Source organism: Phoca vitulina, unplaced genomic scaffold (genome assembly GCF_004348235.1).
Source record: "Phoca vitulina isolate PV1807 unplaced genomic scaffold, GSC_HSeal_1.0 scaffold2, whole genome shotgun sequence".
Taxonomy (NCBI): Eukaryota; Metazoa; Chordata; class Mammalia; order Carnivora; family Phocidae; genus Phoca; species Phoca vitulina.
In genome coordinates, this window is record NW_022589705.1 from 100,077,029 (window position 1) to 100,095,877 (window position 18,849).

Here is an 18,849-nt window from a genome sequence, read left to right on the forward strand (position 1 = left end):
GCGGGCAGGGGTGGGGCCCGGGGCAGGGGTGCCGGCAGCAGATTGGTGGGGGGCCAGGGGCTCTGGCTGAGCAGGGACGCCGCCTGGCCCACAGGCACTCAGAACAACAGCGGCCAGAGCGTGTTCAGCGTGATCCCGGTCAAGGGCATCATGGACCCAGGCAAGGCGCAGGACTTCACCGTGACCTTCAGCCCAGACCACGAGAGCCTGTACTTTTCCGACAGGCTGCAGGTCATGCTCTTCGAGAAGGTGTGGCTCCACCAGCCCAGCCTCGACCCCTTCCCTCGTGTCCGGGGCCCTCCCGGCCTTCCCCACCTGCCCTACTGGTGGCTCCGTGCCAGGGGTGTAGCCAGCTGGAGAGGCCACTGTCCCAGGTCCCATGGGCCCACACCCTCCTGGAGCCCCGGGCACGGGTCGCAGGACAATGCTATATGCTCCTTGTCCCCAGAAACTGTCCCACCAGATCCTTCTGAAGGGCGCGGCCCGCGAGCACATGATGTTCGTGGAGGGCGGAGACCCCCTGGACGTGCCTGTGGAGTCCCTGACTGTGATCCCCACCTACGACCCTGAGCGCAGAGAGGGTGAGCCCTGGGGGGGTGGGCTCGGTGCAGTAAGAGGCCCCCTCCTACTGCCCACCTGCACCCTTAGGCCTAGGAAGCCGGAAGGGTAGCGTGGTCATTCCTGGCCCAAAGGGTGGGGTCATGCTAAAGAGAGCTTTCCTGAGGACCAGCTGACCCTAGGCAGCTCCCCACTCGCTGGGTGGCAGCCCCACCCCACCCCATTGGCCCCAGCCGGGTGCTCTCTCTTCAGAAGCGGAGGAGCCAAAGCCCATCCTGGTGACCCTGGATTACATCCAGTTAGACACAGAAACACCGGCCCCACCTGCCACCCGAGAGCTGCAGGTGGGCTGCATCCGGACCACCCAGCTGTCCCCAAAGAAGGTGACCACAGCACTGCCCAGGCCCACCCAGCCCCTCTGCAGCACCCCTGCCTGGACGGCCTGGGCCCCTCCCGGCCTTGCCCCTTGATTGATACGGGGTGGGCAGCCTGCTGGTCAGGGCTGAGAGGGCGGGTGGCGTCAGCCCCCTCGACCCCAGTCCCACTGCCTCCTGGGAGCTGTGCCTGGCCCGCCAGCCCAGCTGCAGCTCCAGTGTCCCGCAGACTGTCGAGTTCAGCCTGGACAGCGGCACGTCTCTGCAGCACAAGGGCTTCACCATCGAGCCCTCCAGGGGCTCCGTGGAGCGTGGCCAGACCAAGACCATCAGCATCTCCTGGATGCCACCTGCCGATTTTGATGTAGGTGCCACACACTCTGGCCAGGAAGCCCTGCAAAAGCCAAAGGCTGGTGGGATGACACCCCTGCCCCACCCAGGGAGGGGGCTGCTGGGTAGGCCCTGGGCAGGTGAGGCGGGCAGTGGGCCAGAAGACAACACATGTGTCTGCTGGGCCAGTTGGCTGAGGGTCTCCTTCCTTCCTCCCCCTCCCATTCCAGCCAGATCACCCACTCATGGTGTCAGCCCTGCTGCAGCTCAAGGGGGACGTGAAGGAGACTTACAAGGTCCTCTTTGTGGCCCAGGTGGTGACCGGCCCCTGAGGCCACAGGAGTCTCTCCACAGAGCCCCCTCAAACCCTCCTGTTCACGCTTGAAGCCCTCCCCTAGTCTGTAAACCAGGCCAAACCACCCACAGGCCTGGGACCTGGGCATCTACTGCTGGGCAGGTTCCAATGTGCAGACCCCTGTGTTGCCCCAGGGCCAGGGCACCCCAGCCCCACAGGCATGGCCACTTCCTGCTGCCTCAGACCCAGTGAGTCCAGAGGCCCAAGAGCACCCCTTCCCTGGCCCCACTCAGAACCAGCAATAAGGCTAGTCCTACCCACAACCTACTCTTACTCTGAGCCCCTCAGAACCCCCAGCCCCACCCGTAGCCACCTGCCCAGCCTTTAGAAGTCCTGGTGGGGGGAAGAGCTGCCCCCACAGGTCTGTCAATAAACCTTCTGGCCTTCTTCATACAGGTCTGAAGTGTGGGATGCGCACAAAATCAGAGATGGACACAGAGCCCTGGGGGGGGGGGGGCAGCACGCTGCCTCTGAACCCCCCACACCCACACACACAAACCAGTCCATAAACAATGAACTCTGCCTCTCTGGAGGGTGGGTGCCTGGATCATTGGGGTAACCGCTAGCAAGGCAGGGTGCTGGGAATACAGGCTGGAGTTGAGACAGGCCCAGACCCAGTGAGGCCCTGCAAAGATGAAGAAGGGGACAGGAGGCTCCAAAGCCAGGGGGACCCCTTAGGATTCTCTGCCCCTCCGAAGTTTCAGGATCCCTGATGACCCCAAGGAAGGAGGGAACAAATGTGGGGGACTCATGCTCAGGGCCTCCCTCAGTGTCTAGCTGGGGTCCATGGTGAGACCCAGAGCATGAGTTTTATTTTCCATTTTTCTGGACAGAGTCCAGGCTCAGCCTTCTGGGCTCCAACGGGTCCTTCAAGGTAGAAGCCCCCACAGGCCACACAACACTCCTTGGAGCTCAAAATGTGCCCTTGCCCCAGCCCCTGCCTTCCGGAGAGTGCTGGCTGGACACTGTCCCCACAGAGCGCATCCAGTCTGGCCCCTCTGACACAGCCTGCCCAGCCCACCAACCCTAGTGCCCTGCCTGCCAACAGGAGAGCACATGCAACTTGCCCTAGCAAGAATGGAGGCTGTGATGCATCTGGAGGCTTCCCTGGGCACAGGCTTCAGGACACCAGCCTGGAACCACCTATCCTAACCCCAGTTCCTTGGTGCCCTTCATGGCTGGAAGCCTGTCATATCCCTAACCTGAGGCCAGTGACGGTGACTCTACAGTGGAGTTCTGCAGGACTTCTGTCTGTGCCCTCCTGGGGCTGACCAGCCATAGCCCAAGCCACTTTCTCACCAGATGAGAGGAGAAGGCAGGCTCCAGCAGCCCAGGCCAAACCCAGGCCCCAGGAGGAGGTGCTCCCTGAAGGGCACGGTCCCTGCCTCCTCTTCTGACTGGTGGGCAAGAGGGGCAGGCCACTCTTCTAAACCCTGGCCTCAATCTCCTGCTAACAGGCCCTGGTACTCACTGGCCAAGGCCCTGCCTGAACTCCTGTGCAGTGGCTGGACTTCTGTCCATCCTCCTCCCTTCCATCCAGTGAAGGGCAAGAGGGAGGAGGAGGAAGGATGGCCAGCAGCCAAGCTCAGCCAGCCTGGCTGGAGCAAGGTGGGCAGGAGGGGCCCTGGGGTGCCATGGCACAGCCTGGAGGTGCAGAACAGCTTCGGGGCAAAGCCCGGGCCAAGATCAAGTGAGATCAAAAAGCAGGTGCCTGGCAGATCCAGGCAGGAGAGCCAAGCCCAGGAGGTCCTTCCAATGGGGGAGACTCATGGACAGTATATCCTGAATGCAATTAAGAAAGACAGGTCAGGGCACCTAGGGTGGCTCAGTCGATTAAGTGACCGATTCTCTGATTTCAGCTCAGGTCATGATCCCAGGGTCCTGGGATCAAGTCCCAAGTTGGGCTCCCTGCTCATCTGGGAGTCTGTTTCTCCCTCTCCCACTGCCCCTCCTCTTCCCCCCCCATGTGCTCTCTTACTCCTGCCCTCTCTCTCTCAAATAAATAAATAAAATCTTTAAAAAAAGAGAAAGAAAGAGGAAGGGAGGGAGGGAGGAAGGAAGGGAAGAAGGAAGGGAGGGAGGAAGGAAGCGGGGGAGGAAGGGAGAAAGGTCAGGGGAGCCTGGGTGGCTCAGTTGGTTAAGACACTGACTCTCTGATTTCTGCTCAGGTCATGATCTCAGGGTCGTGGGATTGAGCCCTGCCTCAGGCTCCAAGCTCACAGGGAGTCAGTTTCTCTCCCTCTCCCTCTGGCCCACCCCCTGCTCATGCTCACTCTCTCTCTCTCTAAAATAGATGAATAAATCTTTTAAAAAAGAAAGAAAAGACAGGTCAAGGGTAGCTGCTCCTCCCACTCCCCAGACAAGCCTGATCACCCTGCACCTTGCAGTGCGGACCACCTCCCTTAGCCTGACCACCAGATGGTGGAGTAGAGGCCGGAGGGAACCTAACAGTACCACTAGCCTGGTGAGAAGAGCGGTCAGGTGGAAGAAATGGCCCCCAGGCTTTCCTGGCAGAACGGACAGCAGGCATTCTGTGACCCCCAGCCCGGAGACCACAGAGGCCACAACGCCCTACGTTGGGCATGTCTTTCAAGGCGCAGTGCTCTGGAAACGTGGTTAGGTCCCAGGACGCCGCAGGGGCCTGGGGCCACGCTCAGACTCCCGCTGAGCCTGCCCCTGGCCAGCCCCAGGCAGTGAGCGCCCGCAGCGTGAGAGCAAAATAAACGTCCTTGAACAACACGCCGGGAACACCCCAGAATCTTGGCTCTTGCAACCCTTTACCTTGCGCGCCGCGGTGTGTGCGAGAGTCGCCACATTTGTCCCGGCCGCCCCCTCCGGGGCCACACCCTGTGCAGCCGCGGCCACAACAGGGGTCGCCCGGCCCACACCGAGCCTGACTGCAGGACAGGCCTGGCCCGGCCGGGATGGGGCTTCTGCGCCCGGGCGGAGGGCAAGACCCCCCTCCCTCCGCCCCGACAGCCCAGGTTCGCAGGCCCCGGGGACCAGCGTGGCGGGCGGGGCCGTGAGGCGGGGCTCGATTTGGGCGTGGCTTCGAGAGGCGGTGCCTCTGGCGGGCGGGGCTTGGGGCCAGGGGATCGGGGGTGCGGCCGCGGGACAGGCCTCCGGCGGGCGGGGGCACTGGGGCGTGGCTACGCGTCTCGGGGGCGGGGCCTGCGCGGGGCGGGGCCTCCATAAAGCGGCGCGGCCGGCGGGCCCCCGCTCCCCGTCCGCGCCGAGCATGGTGGTGGGGGCGCCGGCCTGCCGGGCGCTTCTACTGCTGCCGCCGCTCCTGCCGCTGCCGCAGGTGGGTGGCCGGCGCTCGGCTCGGGCACCGCGGGGCGGGTCTGCGCTCGGCGCGCCCCGGCCCGGGCTCACCCCTGTCCCCACAGGTGGCGCTGGGCTTCGCGGACGGCAGCTGCGACCCGTCGGACCTGTAAGTCAGGGGGGTGGGAGCCGGGGCCTGGCCCCGCCCTGTGGGGGAGGCTCGGGCGGGGCCGTCGGCCCGGAGGGTGCCCCGCCTGCTCCACGTGTCGCCGTCCCCGCAGGTGCCCGCCCCAGGCCCGCTGGAGCAGCCTGTGGCACGTGGGGTAAGTGCAGGCCGCCGCGTTCTCCCCCGGCCAGGCCCACCAGACCCCCACCCCTCCTGGCTCACGGATGAGGAGTCGCCAGCGCTGTCCCCTTCCGGGCGCTGATAGGAAGGCGCTGGGGCCCTCAGCAGCCTCCCAGGCTGGCCCCTGCTTCCTGCCCTCAGCACCAGGGCGGCCTCTCTTGTGGGCCCTGCCCCAGTTCGGGACTGCTCTGGGCACGCAGGCCCTTGGCAGGACTTCCCTTCATAGCTCGCTTGCCCACTTCCCAGCCCCTCCTTCCTCACCCCTGCAGGAGGCCCCTGTGGACATGGTCATTGGTCTGGGCACAGGATTGTGCGGATGGCCTGGGACGGTGTGTCCTGGGAGTGAGCCCAAGGCACTTGTGGCCAGCCCTGGAGAGAGCCAGGACAGGCCCGGCAGCAGGATGCCAGGACGGCGGGCTCCTCGGGCCCAGCTCTGGCCTGGAAGGAGGTCTCCGGCCTGGAGAGACATTCTCTGGTTTTCTTTGGTCCTGCCCATTGTCCTGTCTTGGGTGGTGCCCAGCGGCCTGGGGTCAGTCCAGTGGTAGGGTCTCGCTCCTCCCTGCACAGGCTTATCTTACTCGCTGTCCTTCTGCTGCTGCTGTGTGGGGTCACAGCCAGCTGTGTCCGGTTCTGCTGCCTCCGGAAACGGGTACACAGCCAGCCGCACCTGCCACCAACACCTCAGCCTTGTGACCTGACGGTCAGCCCTATGGATAGTGACAGCCCAGTGCACAGCACGGTGACTTGTGAGTGCCTGCAGACCTCACCTGTTGGCTTGCCTGCCTGCAGGGCGGAGTGGGGGGCAGGTGAGAGCAGACTCATCCCCACAAACCCGCTCTGGTTCCCTGCAGCTTACAGCTCTGTGCAGTACCCGCTGGGCATGCGGCTGCCCCTTCCCTTTGGGGAGCTGGACCTCGACTCCATGACCCCTCCTGCCTACAGCCTGTATGCCCCTGAGCTGCCACCCTCCTATGAAGAGGCTGTCAAGATGGCCAAACCCAGCCAGGAAGAGCCACCCCCCTCTTAGTAACCCAGTCCTCTCCCTGGGGCCTGAGGCCTAGAGATACCGGCGGGGCTCCAGGAGCCAGGCACCAATGCCCAACCCCCCTGGCTAGAGCCCTGGTGCCCCTCAAGGGCAGAGGAAAACTCTCTTGAACCTCCCAATTCTGCCAGCTACCCTGTGCTCAGAGGGGACTGGCGCAAGGCCACTCGCAGCCAGGGACCCCCCCCAGCACACCCCTGCCATCCGTCCCCAGGGAAGGCCAGCCCCCCAGCACATTGCCGCAGCCCCGGCCTTGCTGCTGTGTAACGCCAGGCAGCCCAGCCAGCTGGCCCTGTGTCGAGCACGCACATGCCCCCACACACACAGGCCGCTTCATTCGGCCCTGACCCCACGGGCCTAAGCCTCAGGGCTCGGGGCTGGCTGTGACACCCCCAGCTTTTTGGAGAGAGAATAAAGTTTGTACCTAAGTGATCTCCATCTGTAGGAAAAGGCTCTGGGAGGGGCCTGTGGGTAGCCCCCCCCCACCCAGTGCGGGCAGAAGGGCAAGTGGTAGTCTTCGACCTGCCCCCGATCTGGCTTTCAGGCTGGTGTCCAGAGCCCAGAGCCGAGCAGTGGGTGGTGTCAGATGTCACAGCAGGAGTGACGGGCCATGTGCCGTGGCTGCCCTAGGAAAACCCTCTCCTTTCTCCAGTCCCAGATCTTTGCCAGCCTTTCTGGGCTAGGTAGGAACACACAGTAGTCTGGCAGGAGCGTTTATTGGCCAGAGGTGGGGGTGGGTGGGGTGGGCGGTGCTGTGGGGGCAGCCGCAAGCAGTGGCCTTCTTCGGGCAGGCCTCCCGTGGCCACAGCACCTGCTCCTACTGGACCAGCTTGAAGGACTCTCCGGTCATCATGGCCACAAACTCTGGGAGCAGAAGGACAGGTCAGCCACCAGCCTGGCCCAGCCACCCGGCTCCCAGGCCCGTCCCTCACTCACCCTCGTAGTCAATGGTCCCATCCCCGTCCTTGTCAGCCTCCTTCATCATCTGCTCGGCCTCTACCTCATTGAGGGGCTCACCTGCGTTCATGAGCACGTACCTGCAGGGCCCCCACGCTGAGTGGCAGCGCATAGGGTTCTGGCCCTCGCCCACCCCCTCCCCAGCTCCAGGCCCTACTTGAGCGTGTCCCAGTCGATGTAGCCCTTGCCCTCCTTGTCGAAGACACGGAACGCTGCCCTCAGCTCGCCCTCCTGGTTCTGGGCCTTCTCCCAGTAAATCCCCATCAGGGCCAGGAAGCTGTCACAGTTGAAGAATCCTTTGTCTGCAGGGAGCAAGCAGCAGGGTGGGCCGCATGAGGGTGAGCTGGTGCGGCCCTCCCCGCTCACACAGGTGACCCCCCCCAGGACTGCCCCCTGCCTGGCCTCACTGTCTCTGTCCACGTCCTTGGCCATGGAGGCCAGCTCACTCTTGGTGGGATTGATGCCCAGCAGGCTCATGAGCCGCTCCAGCTCTCCAGTCTTCACCTCCCCGTTGCCCTCCTCGTCGAACATCTCAAAGACCCCCTTGTACTCCTGGATCTGCTCGGCTGTCAGGCGCTCCGTCTGCAAGGACCCCGGCCTAGCTTCACCGGGGCCTCCCCTGCCCCCCAGTCCAAGGGAGGGTGGGGGCCCCAGCCTAGCTTCACCGGGGCCTCCCCTGCCCCTCAGTCCAAGGGAGGGTGGGGGCCCCAGCCTAGCTTCACCGGGGCCTCCCCTGCCCCTCAGTCCAAGGGAGGGTGGGGGCGGGGGCCCCAGCCTAGCTTCACCGGGGCCTCCTCTGCCCCTCAGTCCAAGGGAGGGTGGAGGCCCCAGCACCCACGGCCCCCCACCCTGTCCATCCACCTGGCAACCCTTCCGGGCCCATGGTTAAGGAAGGGGGCCCCCAGCCCAGAGCAGCTTCCAGATAAGGTGGCACAAGGGATCGGTGTCGAGGGCTGAGTGGGACGGTGTCAGGTAGCTTCAGGGGAAGGACACATGAGGCCGAGGCCAGGTGTGAGCACCAAGGCTCAGGCCAGCCCCATGAGGGAGTGTCAGGCAGGCCCAGGCTCTGGGGCGGAGGCAATGGACACCAGGTGAGACCAGGTGAAGGATGCCATGGGGGAGCATGACCCGGGTGAGAGTGAAGGACCCCAGCCTGTTCTGGCGTTTCTGGGGATGGTCTATGGCCCCTGACCTCCCCTGCCCACCACTGCCATGGCAGCTTTCAGAAAGGGCTCCCCCATCCCGGCCACCAGAGAGAGGGTGGCATCAGCAGCCAGCAGGGCTCAGCCTTGGCTGCCGCACTCTGCCCTCTCCCTCCAGCCCTGCTGAACTGCTCCCTCGATTCCCAGGGAGGCAGTCACACTCTCGGGTAAGGCCCCAGCCCGTGCCTGTGCTTGGAGGCCCTGTCCTGTCCTCTGTCCCCCCAGCCCCCGCTCCACCACCCAGCCAGCCCAGCAGGGGCTCTGCCGGGTGCCGGGAGCAGCCTTACCATGTCTATGGCTGACCGGGAGAGCACTGCACAGTGGCACTAGCGACCAGGGGCAGAGGGGTGTCAGCCGCATTTTAGCTGGGCCCAGCTGCCTGGGGTCCCCAGAGTCCAGATTCCAAGATCCTTGTATGGCTAGGAGATCCTGCAGCCCTATTTTGGGACAGGCTTGGCCCTTCCCCACATAGCCCCTTTCTGGCCCTCCTTGGCCTGAGCATCCCCTCACCCTGAAGCTCCCTTTCGGATCCTAGGTCCCGGCTAAGGCCCTACCCCAGCCTCAGCCCTCTGGAGCCAAAGCCCAGATAGACAGCATGGGCTGAGGGCCAAGGGTAGGAAAGGGGCTGCTGGGTGGCCCGGGGGGCCCAGAGTGTTTGTACACGTGTTCTCCCTTTGCTGTCTCCTCTTCACCGTGTCAGCCTCCTCGAATCTCCTTCTCGGCAGCGGCTGCCCTTCCACCGTTCTGCCGCAGGACCCTCGCACGGCCTGTCATCACTCACGTACTAGTGTTCTTTCTGAATGCCCACCCTGGCCCCGTGACACCCCCATATCCCTATGGGCCCAGTGCTTTGCAGGCAGTCTCTAAAACAGGTTGAGAGAACGAATGCATCCCTCTGGCCACCCTGTGCAGAAGGGGCTGGAAGTCGGCAGTCCGGGGAGGAGACAGCTGGACATGGGGTGGGGGCCAGAGGGCAAGACGGACAGGACCAGGGGGCCAGACTGGCTACCAGGAGGCCAGACCAGGTTTCCTCTGAGCAGCCAGGGGCTATTCTGGGGTTTCTCAGAGAAACCTGACCTCCCTTGCACTCAGAACAGCAAAGCTGGCTCCCGAGGGAGGCTCACGGCCTGGCCGTTCGGTGACGAGCTGCCTGGACAGCGTGCACACATGACTGCGCGCGCGCGCTCAGCCCTCGGGCCCAGGCAGCCACCCTCCCGTCCACCGAGGGCCTCCTCCCTCCCACCCCGGCACGGGGCACAAGACCCACTGGCCTGGCCACAGGGCTCCGAGGCTTGCGGTTACAGGTGGGAGCCTTGTGGGTTGAGGGGACTCCTCCCATCCCGGCCTCCAGCTCCCCCCAGGGATAGTCACAGATGGGTGCCCCCACCTAATACCCTCACGCCTGTGCGTGGCCCCCCAGAGTCACACAGACACACGGCAGCCCCAGCCCATGCCTGCCCGGTGATCTGAGCAGGTGGGATGTGCCCCCAGCAGCCCGGCTCTGGGTCTGCCCGAACGTCTGAAGCCTCCGGGACGCTCCCCACTGAGGCCCAGGCCAGCTGCTGAGGCCGCAAGATTTGTGCTGACGGCCAGCATGGCTCCGGCGGGCACCAGGCCAGAAGGCCCAGGGGACAGGGTTGAAGGGAAAGCGGGCTCCAGGGTGGCCCCCTACCTTTGCCCTGGCTACTCTCTCTGGTTCTGGTTTCAGGCTTTGTGATGATGAGAAGAGACTCTCCCACTCCCTTCCCTTGAAAACCTCAAACTAGAACAGGAGTCAGAAACATTTCAGTAAACTAGTCCCCTCTACAAGCCCAAACATGCGAGGCAGGAAGCCAATGGGCGCCGGCCCGAGACAGGGCGGGGCCTGAGGAGAAAGCAGGCCCGAGGGCTAATTTCGCGCGTGTAGCTAGACTGCAGAGCCCAGACTTCTGCTCAGACACTAGTCTAGATGTCGTTAAGAAGGGGGTTTTGTTCATATATTTATTGATTACAGTGGTGAAATCAACATGAAATATTACTCAGGGAGAACTGACATGTACTGAACATCTGTTACATACCATGATCTTTTTTTTTTAATTTGGTAAAAAAAAAAAAAAACATATAAAACTGACCATCCTGGGGCGCCTGGGTGGCTCAGTCGTTAAGCGTCTGCCTTCAGCTCAGGTCTTGATCCCAGGGTCCTGGGATCGAGCCCCGCATCGGGCTCCCTGCTCAGCAGGAAGCCTACTTCTCCCTCTCCCACTCCCCCTGCTTGTGTTCCCTCTCTCGCTGTGTCTCTCTCTGTCAAATAAATAAATAAAATCTTTTAAAAGAATAAAAATAAAATAAATCAGTAGACTTTGAATAAAGCGGATGACCCTCATAATGTGGGTGGGCCTCATCCAATCAGTTGAAGACCTTAAGAGAAAAAGAGTGAGCTCCCCAGAGGAGGAGGGAATTCTGCTCCAGAGGGCCTCTGGGTTCGAGCTGCAACATCAGCTCCTCCCTGGGTCTCAGGCCTCTGAACTCACCAGCCCCACAATCGTCACAAAGGGACCCAATTCCTTAAAATAAATCAACCTCTCTCCCTCACTCTCTCTCTCCCTCCCACTCCTATTGGCCTGTTTTTCTAGAGATTCCGACTGATACAGAAGGCCACTGAAGGCAGTATGCCCCAGGAACCTGGGCATCTGTGTCTGGGCCTTCAGGACCACCCTCCCAACTGCAGGGCACGTGGAATTTCCTCTGGGCAGGAAGGAGGCATGGGCACCTGAAGAGAGCAGCTGGACTCACAGACTGGAAACCCAGGCCAGGGTGTAGTGAAAGGCTGCGTGGTGACAAAGCGATCCCAGCCCTTCCCCACCAGCAAGTGCCTCCCCAGTGACCCCTCCCTGGAAGAGCAAAGAAACCCATAGACGCTGGCGCTGGGGGGTCCCCAGTGAGACAAGAGCACAAGGCCCTGACCCTCCCAGGGCAGCCTCAGGTACAGACCCAGGTCGCCGGCCACTGTGGCCCCAGGTAGAACCTCTGAACAGGTAATTTCACGCAGGCTGAGTCCCCATGGCTGGCCTGAGGCTTCGGGCACAGCCGGACTTCCCTCTGCCCGATCCTGCCCCCTCCCTGTCTCTGGGGTTGACGCCTTGTGCACAGCTCATACCCAAACTCCATCTCGGGGTCAGCTTCCGTGGGACCCAATGCACAGCTAGAGGGGGCATTAGAGATGGATCCCTCACCGGCCGGCTGCGACAAGGCACCCTGGGGCTGGGCACACATTCCTCCCGGTGGCTCACCTGCTGCAACGGTCACCGTCCTGGATTGGGCCGAGGGCGACGAGAGAGCAGGTGGCGGCTGCCCAGCACCTGACCTGTTGTCAGGACCCTGCTGGGGAAAGCTGGGACCTTGCCATGTGTGTGGGGACATCCGGGTGCCTGTCCCCCTCAGCTCTAAGGCCCAGACTCCTCTGAACCTTCTGCACCTTCAGGGTTTGCTCACCTCTCCCTGGGAAGAGCTGCACCCCCGCCTCAGCTGAGCTAGAATTCTGAGGCCTCCCCACCAACCCCCCCAGGCAACATTTAGCCCCGTTAGGACAGCCACCTCCCCTCCTAGCCACTAGGCCAACAGCCAGGGGTAATTTGCAGCATAACCCAGCTGGGGACGAGTTGGGTCTGACAGCTCAAGGACAGCGAAGGATGAAGGGACCAATGGACTGAGCTGGCAGGAGCTGGGGGAGCACGGGCAGCCCCAGGGGCTCCTTTGAGGGGCTGGAGCATAACCGAGGCAGGCGTGAGACTCTGCACCTACCACTGGCTCTCATAGCTGCCCCTCTTCCTGCAGCTTCCGCCTGAGGCGTCCTAAACCAGCACAGGGCAGGCCACGGGCCGGGACGCACACTCTGCACGGCGCCTGCAGCCAGCCTCCTTGCCCAGCAGCAGCGGCGCTGCGCCCGTGACACGGGCTCCTCAGGGTCCCAGTGTGCTGAGCCTGTTCGTTGCCCACAGTGTCCCCTGCTCAGCCCCAGGAATGCCCCCTTCCCACCCCTCTTACCTCCTACAACCCCAAGAAAAACTCCGTGTCCTAGTCTTGAGTCTTTGTTTCGGGGTCTGCTCGGGGGAGCCCGGCCTGGACAAGGGGCGTAAAAACAAACCCCAGCTCTGGACCAGCAACCACGGCAGATGGGGAGGGATGCGAGTGTAAGGCCCCAGCAGCGTTCAGGAATGGCCAGAGCTGGTTGCTGAGATTACAATGTATGTGGAACTTTAAGTTAACCACTAAAATAATAGAAATGGATTGTGTAACTTCCATATCTAGGAGGGAAAAAGGAATAAAGAAAATGTAATGAACCCAACAGAACTCAGGAAAGAAGACGGAAGCCTAAGAAAAGCAGCATAACTAGAAAGCAGCAAGTAATGTCGTAAAAGTAACCCCAGCGACCTGACAGAGCTCCCAGGGGCTGAGGCTGGAACAATGTGAGCAAGAAAAGAAATCAAGTAGGATCAGATTATAACCCAAGTATAAAATAAATATCCATTGTGCATCAAAGCACACCGTCAACAGGGTGAAAAGGCACCCCACAGACTGGAAGAAAATATTCACAAATCACATATCTGATGAGGGATTATTTATTTATTTGAGAGAGAGAGAGCATGAGCAGGGGAAGAGGTAGAGGGAGAAGCAGGCTCCCCGTTGAGTAGGGAGCCCGACGCGGGGCTCGACCAGGACCCTGAGATCATGATCTGAGCCGAAGGCAGACGCTTAACTGACTGAGCCACCCAGGCGTCCCTGATAAGGGATTCATATCCAGAATATTTAATCCCTACAGCTCAACAGCAACAAAAATAAACAACCCAATTCACAAGTGGGCAAAGGACTTGAATAGACATTTTACCAAAAAAGATACACACATGACAAAGAAAAACATGAAAAGATGCTCAACATCACTAATCGTTAGGAAAATGCAAGTCGAAACCACAATGATCTATCATTTCACACCCATTAGGATGGCTACGATAAAAAAAAACAGAAAACAAGTGTTAGGGAAGATGTGGAGAAATTGGGACGCTGTGGACAGCTGGTGGGACTGTGGGACACTAAGCCTGCTATGGAAAACAGCATGGAGATTCCTGCAGAAAGTAGGCACAGAATGACCATATGACCCAGCAGTTCCAATTCTGTCTGTACCTAAAAGAACTGAAAATCAGGGACCTGAACAGATATTTGTACACCTGTGTTCCTAGCAGCATTATTCACAATACGTAAAAGGTAGAAACAACCCAAATGTACACCAATGGACAGATGGATAAACGAAACATCATATATACATCTGCGGTAGTTAATGGTATGTGTCAGCTTGACTGGGCTGAGGGCACCCAGGCAGCTGGTCAACCCTTACTTCTGGATGTGTCTGTGAGAGCGTCCCTGCAAGAGATAAGCATCTGATTCCATAAACCGAGTAAGGAAATCATCCTTGCCAAGGCAGGTGTGCATTGTCCAATCTGTTGAGGGCCCCGATAAAACAAAAAGAGGAAGAGGAAGAATGAGTTTGCTCTCTGCCTGAGTGGAACATCCATCTTCTCCTGCTTTTGCAAGTCAGCCCTCCTGCCGCTCTGGCCGTCAGACTCAGACTGAATCACACCACCAGTTTTCTGCGCCTCCAGCCCACAGAGGGCAGATTGGGGAACGTCTTGGCCTCCACAACCGCATGGACCAATTCCTATAATCAATCTCCTCATCGCTATATATTTTACACATGTATCTGTGTGTATGTTCTGTTTCTCTGGAGAACCCTAATACAACATACAATGGAATTGTTATTATTTGGCCTTAAAAAGGAGGAACTCCTGACACCTGCTACCACATGGAAGAAACTGGAAGACAGTCTCAGAAGGACAAATACTAAGAAAACATACAGGAGTGCCTGGGAGGCGCAGCTGGTTAAGTGTCTGCTTCATGGTTTCGGCTCAGGTCATGATCTCAGGGTCGTGGGATGGAGCCCCGAGTCGGGCTCCCTGCTTAGCAGGGAGTCTGTTTAGGATTCTCTCTTCCTCTCCTCCTGCTCCTCTCCCCACCTCCAAATAAACAAATAAATCTTAAAAAAAGAAAAGAAGGGCACCTGGGTGGCTCAGTTGGTTAAGTGACTGCCTTCGGCTCAGGTCATGATCCTGGAGTCCTGGGATCGAGTCCCGCATCGGGCTCCCTGCTCAGCAGGGAGTCTGCTTCTCCCTCTGACCCTCCTCCCTCTCCTGCTCTCTGTCTCTCATTCTCTCTCTTGCAAATAAATAAATAAAATCTTAAAAAAAAAAAAAAAAAGAAGAGGCGGCATAGATATCACTCAGCCATAAAAAAAAGCATGAAATCTTGCCATTTGCAACAACATGGAGGGACCCAGAGAGTATGATGCTAAGTGAAATAAGTTAGAGAAAGACAAATACCATATGATCTCACTCAGATGTGGAATTTAGGAAACAAAACAAATGGATAAACAAAAAAACTCTTAAATACAGGGAACAGACTGGTGGTTGTCAGAGGGGAGGCTGGAGGGGGTTGGCGGAAACAAAGGGGATGAGCCCTGAGGAATGTATACACGTGTTGGATCATTATGTTACATACCTGAAACTAATATAACACTGTATGTTAATTATACTTCCATTTATAAATAGGACAGATATTGTATGATTCCACTTATATGAGGTCCCTAGAGTCATCAAGTTCACAGAGACAGAAAGGAGAGTGCTGGGCGGCGCCAGAGGCTGGGGGAGGAGGATGGGGAGTTGGTGTTTAATGGGCACAGAGTTCCAGGTGGGAAGGGTGAAAAGCCCTTAAAATGGACAGCAGCACAACAACAGGAATGTACTCGAGCCACAAAACTGTACAGTTAAAATGGCAAATTTTATGTTACGTATATCTTACCACCACGATAAACATAAGTAAATATTGATGGGTCGATACTGGTATAAGCGGTGGAATAAACAAATGGAGAGAAGAGTCAAATCTCCCACACAGAAGAATTCTAAATATTCGTGCAGATACTCTAGCCTCAAGCAGGGGGAACACACCCTGGGCCCCAAGAGTGACTCCCTTCCACAGAGTAGTAAAGTATGGAAAGGGAGAGATGGGTGCTGACTCTGTCAGGTGACCAAGGTCAGCATTGCACTGATGGGTCACGGTGACAGCAGGTACCCCTGACATAATGCGAGAAGAAGGGTACAGCTCCTCCGCAGTCATCCTCCCGAAACCCGCAATCCCAATCTAACCGCGAGAAAACCCCAGACAAAACCTGGTAGAGGCACATTCTACAAAATGTCCTGATCTTCAAAACTGTCAGTGTCATCAAAATAAAGAGAAAGTCTGAGAAACTGTCACAGCCCAGAGTAGCTCAAAGAGACATGATGACTCAATGCAAGATGAGATCCTGGGACACAAAGAGGATAGTTGTTAAAAACCAAGGAAATCTATGGGGCGCCTGGGTGGTTCAGTCGTTAAGCATCCGCCTTCGGCTCAGGTCAAGATCCCAGGGTCCTGGGATCGAGGCCCACATCAAGCCCCACATCGGGCTCCCTGCTTGGTGGGAAGCCTGCTTCACCCTCTCCCACTCCCCCTGCTTGTGTCCCCTCTCTGGCTGTCTCTCTCTCTGTCAAATAAAATGTTTAAAAAAAAAAAAAGGAAATCTGAATAAAGCATAGACTTTAATTAATAATAATATGTCAATATTGGTTGACTGTGACGTCAAATGTATCATGCTAATGTAAGATCATGCTAATGTAAGATCATGCTAATGTAAGATCATGCTAATGTAAGATGTTCCTAACAGACCTGACCGAGTGTGAAGGGCATGGGAACTCTGTACTCTCAGCAGTTTTTCTGTAAACCTAAAACTGTTCTAAAAATAAAGTTTATTTTGACTCTTAACTCTAGGGAACAAACTGAGGGTGGCTGGGCGGGATGGGGTAACTGGGTGATGGGCATTAAGGAGGGCATGTGATGTAATGAACACTGGGTGTTGTACGCAACTGATGAATCACTGAATTCTACCTCTGAAACTAATAATACACTGTATGTTAACTAAATTGAATTTAAATAAAATATTAATCTTTTTAAAATTTTATTTTTTAAAATGTTTAAAAGATTTTATTTATTTATTTATTTGAGAGAGACTGAGAGTGAGAGAGAGAGCATGAGCAGGGGACAAGCAGAGGGAGAGGGACAAGTCGACTCTGTGTGAGCCAGGAGCCCCATGTGGGCCTGATCCCAGGACCCCAAGATCAAGACCTCAGCCGAAATCAAGAATGGGACACTTAACCGACTGAGCCACCCAGGCGCCCCCTTAAAAAAAATTGTTTATTTTTAAAAAGAAATCCAAATACATCAATAATCAAAACAATGCATTTAAAGCAATCACCGACTGTCAGACTCAAAAACAAAACAGATCCCTGCTGCTTTCTGTTCACAGGACACAACCTTCAAAGCAAGGCTGCCGCAGGAAGGCGGGAGGGAGAGCGGCCAAGAGAGCTGGAGGGGCTGCAGGGCTGGAGGGGCTGGGAGGGGGCTAGAGGGCTGCAGGGCTGGTGAGGCTGGCGGGGCTGCAGGGCTGCAGGGCTGGTGGGGCTGCAGGGCTGGCGGGGCTGGGAGGGGGCTGCAGGGCTGCAGGGCTGGTGAGGCTGGCGGGGCTGCAGGGCTGCGGGGCTGGTGGGGCTGCAGGGCTGGCGGGGCTGGGAGGGGGCTACAGGGGTGCAGGGCTGGCGGGGCTGGGAGGGGGCTAGAGGGCTGCAGGGCTGGTGAGGCTGGTGAGGCTGGCGGGGCTGCAGGGCTGCAGGGCTGGTGGGGCTGCAGGGCTGGCGGGGCTGGGAGGGGGCTACAGGGGTGCAGGGCTGCAGGGCTGGTGGGGCTGCAGGGCTGCAGGGCTGGCGGGGCTGGGAGGGGGCTGCAGGGCTGCAGGGGGGGCGCGTCCTGGGATGTGAGACCTTCTGCACCCCGCGCTCTGCACGCGTGCTGGGTGTGCGGGCGCAGCCCCTGAACATCATTCTCCAGCACCCCCTGGGTCTAAATATCGATCACTTATTGATTCACAAGGAAATCTCCACACTGAAGTCAACATCAATCTGACTGCCTTCTCCGACTGCCGAGATTGCGATTAATGTCGAAATCCAGACACGAGGAAGCAGCGGAAGGAGTTCCAGGGGTTTGTTTTTGCTTAGGGAGTGGGCGAGGGAGGCGCTGCCGGTAACCGGCGCCGAACCAGGGCGGCTTGAGCGAAGCACAAGCCGTCTCGGAACAAACCACCGCGGCCACCGGGCTCTTCCTGGGGAGTGCCGACTCCCAGCCCACTGCCCGGTCGGTGCCCGGGAGGGCGCTTCTCCCGCCCGGGCCCCGGCCTAGCTGGAGGCCGCGCTGGGCGCGGGCCCCGCTAGGGTCCGCCTCTCGGCCTCGGCCCCGCCCCCTATCCGTCACTCAGCACAGGCCCCGCCCCGGCACGGCGCGCAGCACAGGCCCCGCCCCGGCACGACGCGCAGCACAGGCCCCGCCCCCGGCCCTTCGCCGGCCCGCCCGCGGCCTCTCCATACGCCGGCACCAGGCGGCGCTCGTGGGCCACGTGGAGCCAGACGGGCCCCCAGTTTTCCGCCCGCGGCGTTTGGGGTCTGGGGTCCGCCGTCCAGCGGCTGGAACTGGGCCGGCGTCGCCGGCTAGTGCCGCCCTCCGACTCATAACCCTGCCCTCGAAACCTCACTTCAGGTCCCACTTTTGTCAGGAGAAAAATAGACATAAATCTGCCTTTCGTTCACCCCTAAGGCGCCACGCAGGTGGCGGGGAGCGGGGCCGGGCGCCGACCGTGGAAAAGCGCAGCTGCCGCGGGCCTTGCGGGGCCTCCGACCCTGAATGTCCAGGCCCCCAGAGAAGCACCCCGGTCCCCAGATGGCCCTTCGCACCCAGGGGGACCACGGCTCCCGGTCTTGGCGTCCTGGGACCCTGCCCGGCTGCCGTGTGACCGTCCTGGCCCCCAGGGGCTCACAGCTGGCGCGCCCTGTGCCCTGTGCCCTGTGCCCCTGCTCCTCCGAGGGGCTCTGAGGCTCTTCTTCTCTCCCTCAGTCTCGTTTACACGTGACCACACCAAGGACATTTTGTCCGAAGCTAAAAGAGGTTTTAAACGCATCAAGAGCCTCAGACCTGGGATGCCTGGGCGATTCAGTCAGTCAAGCGTCTGCCTTTGGCCGGGGTCATGATTCTAGGGTCCTGGAATCCAGCCCTGCGTCAGGCTCCTTCCTTGCTCCGGGGGGAGTCTGTTTCTCCCTCTGGCTCTCCTCCCTGCTTGTGCTCTCTCTCTCTCTCTCTCAAAGAAATAAATAAAATCCTTAAAAGGAAAAAAAAAAAAGCCTCAGACCTTTGCAGGGGCGGGCGTTCCAGCTGGCCCAGCAGCCAGAGGGGGGTAGAAGCCTGGAGGTCCGTCCTGC

The 18,849-nt window shown here is 59.3% G+C and overlaps 3 protein-coding genes across 3 annotated transcripts in view; 2 read left to right on the forward strand and 1 right to left on the reverse strand.

Annotated features, from left to right (window-relative positions):
• The window catches only part of CFAP74 (cilia and flagella associated protein 74), a 67,083-nt gene extending 63,718 nt beyond the window's left edge, over positions 1-3,365 (forward strand). The window contains exons 35-39 of the mRNA XM_032395383.1: positions 95-249; positions 449-581; positions 811-941; positions 1,162-1,296; positions 1,493-3,365. Coding sequence (XP_032251274.1) covers positions 95-249; positions 449-581; positions 811-941; positions 1,162-1,296; positions 1,493-1,594 — 656 coding nt within the window. The 3' untranslated portion in view covers positions 1,595-3,365. The remainder of the gene's footprint in view (positions 1-94; positions 250-448; positions 582-810; positions 942-1,161; positions 1,297-1,492) is intronic.
• A 1,472-nt stretch (positions 3,366-4,837) lies between these two features.
• Positions 4,838-6,700, forward strand: TMEM52 (transmembrane protein 52). The gene is made up of 4 exons (XM_032395392.1): positions 4,838-4,921; positions 5,007-5,050; positions 5,163-5,204; positions 5,795-6,700. The coding sequence occupies exons 1-4, from the start codon at positions 4,856-4,858 to the stop codon at positions 6,252-6,254; spliced, it is 612 nt and encodes a 203-aa protein (XP_032251283.1). The 5' UTR covers positions 4,838-4,855; the 3' UTR covers positions 6,255-6,700.
• Positions 6,701-7,086: 386 nt separating this feature from the next.
• Positions 7,087-15,628, reverse strand: CALML6 (calmodulin like 6). Its single transcript, XM_032415271.1, has 5 exons — positions 15,528-15,628; positions 7,634-7,959; positions 7,384-7,528; positions 7,206-7,306; positions 7,087-7,133 (listed from the first exon to the last, which is right to left on the reverse strand). Exons 1-5 carry the CDS (start codon positions 15,626-15,628, stop codon positions 7,087-7,089), a joined length of 720 nt encoding a protein of 239 aa, XP_032271162.1.
• Between the last annotated feature and the right edge of the window lie 3,221 nt (positions 15,629-18,849).

What these genes read in the sequence shown, in the direction of transcription:
- TMEM52 (XM_032395392.1), top strand. Translation starts at nt 4,856, where the DNA reads ATGGTGGTGGGGGCGCCGGCCTGCCGGGCGCTTCTACTGCTGCCGCCG. An exon ending in AGCTGCGACCCGTCGGACCT is followed by an intron (nt 5,051 to 5,162) that starts GTAAGTCAGGGG and finishes CCGTCCCCGCAG; the next exon opens with GTGCCCGCCCCAGGCCCGCT. An exon ending in AGCAGCCTGTGGCACGTGGG is followed by an intron (nt 5,205 to 5,794) that starts GTAAGTGCAGGC and finishes CTCCCTGCACAG; the next exon opens with GCTTATCTTACTCGCTGTCC.
- CALML6 (XM_032415271.1), bottom strand. Translation starts at nt 15,628, where the DNA reads ATGACTGCGGAGGAGCTGTACCCTTCTTCTCGCATTATGTCAGGGGTA. An exon ending in CAAGGACGTGGACAGAGACA is followed by an intron (nt 7,529 to 7,633) that starts GTGAGGCCAGGC and finishes TGCTCCCTGCAG; the next exon opens with ACAAAGGATTCTTCAACTGT. An exon ending in ATCGACTGGGACACGCTCAA is followed by an intron (nt 7,307 to 7,383) that starts GTAGGGCCTGGA and finishes GGGGCCCTGCAG; the next exon opens with GTACGTGCTCATGAACGCAG.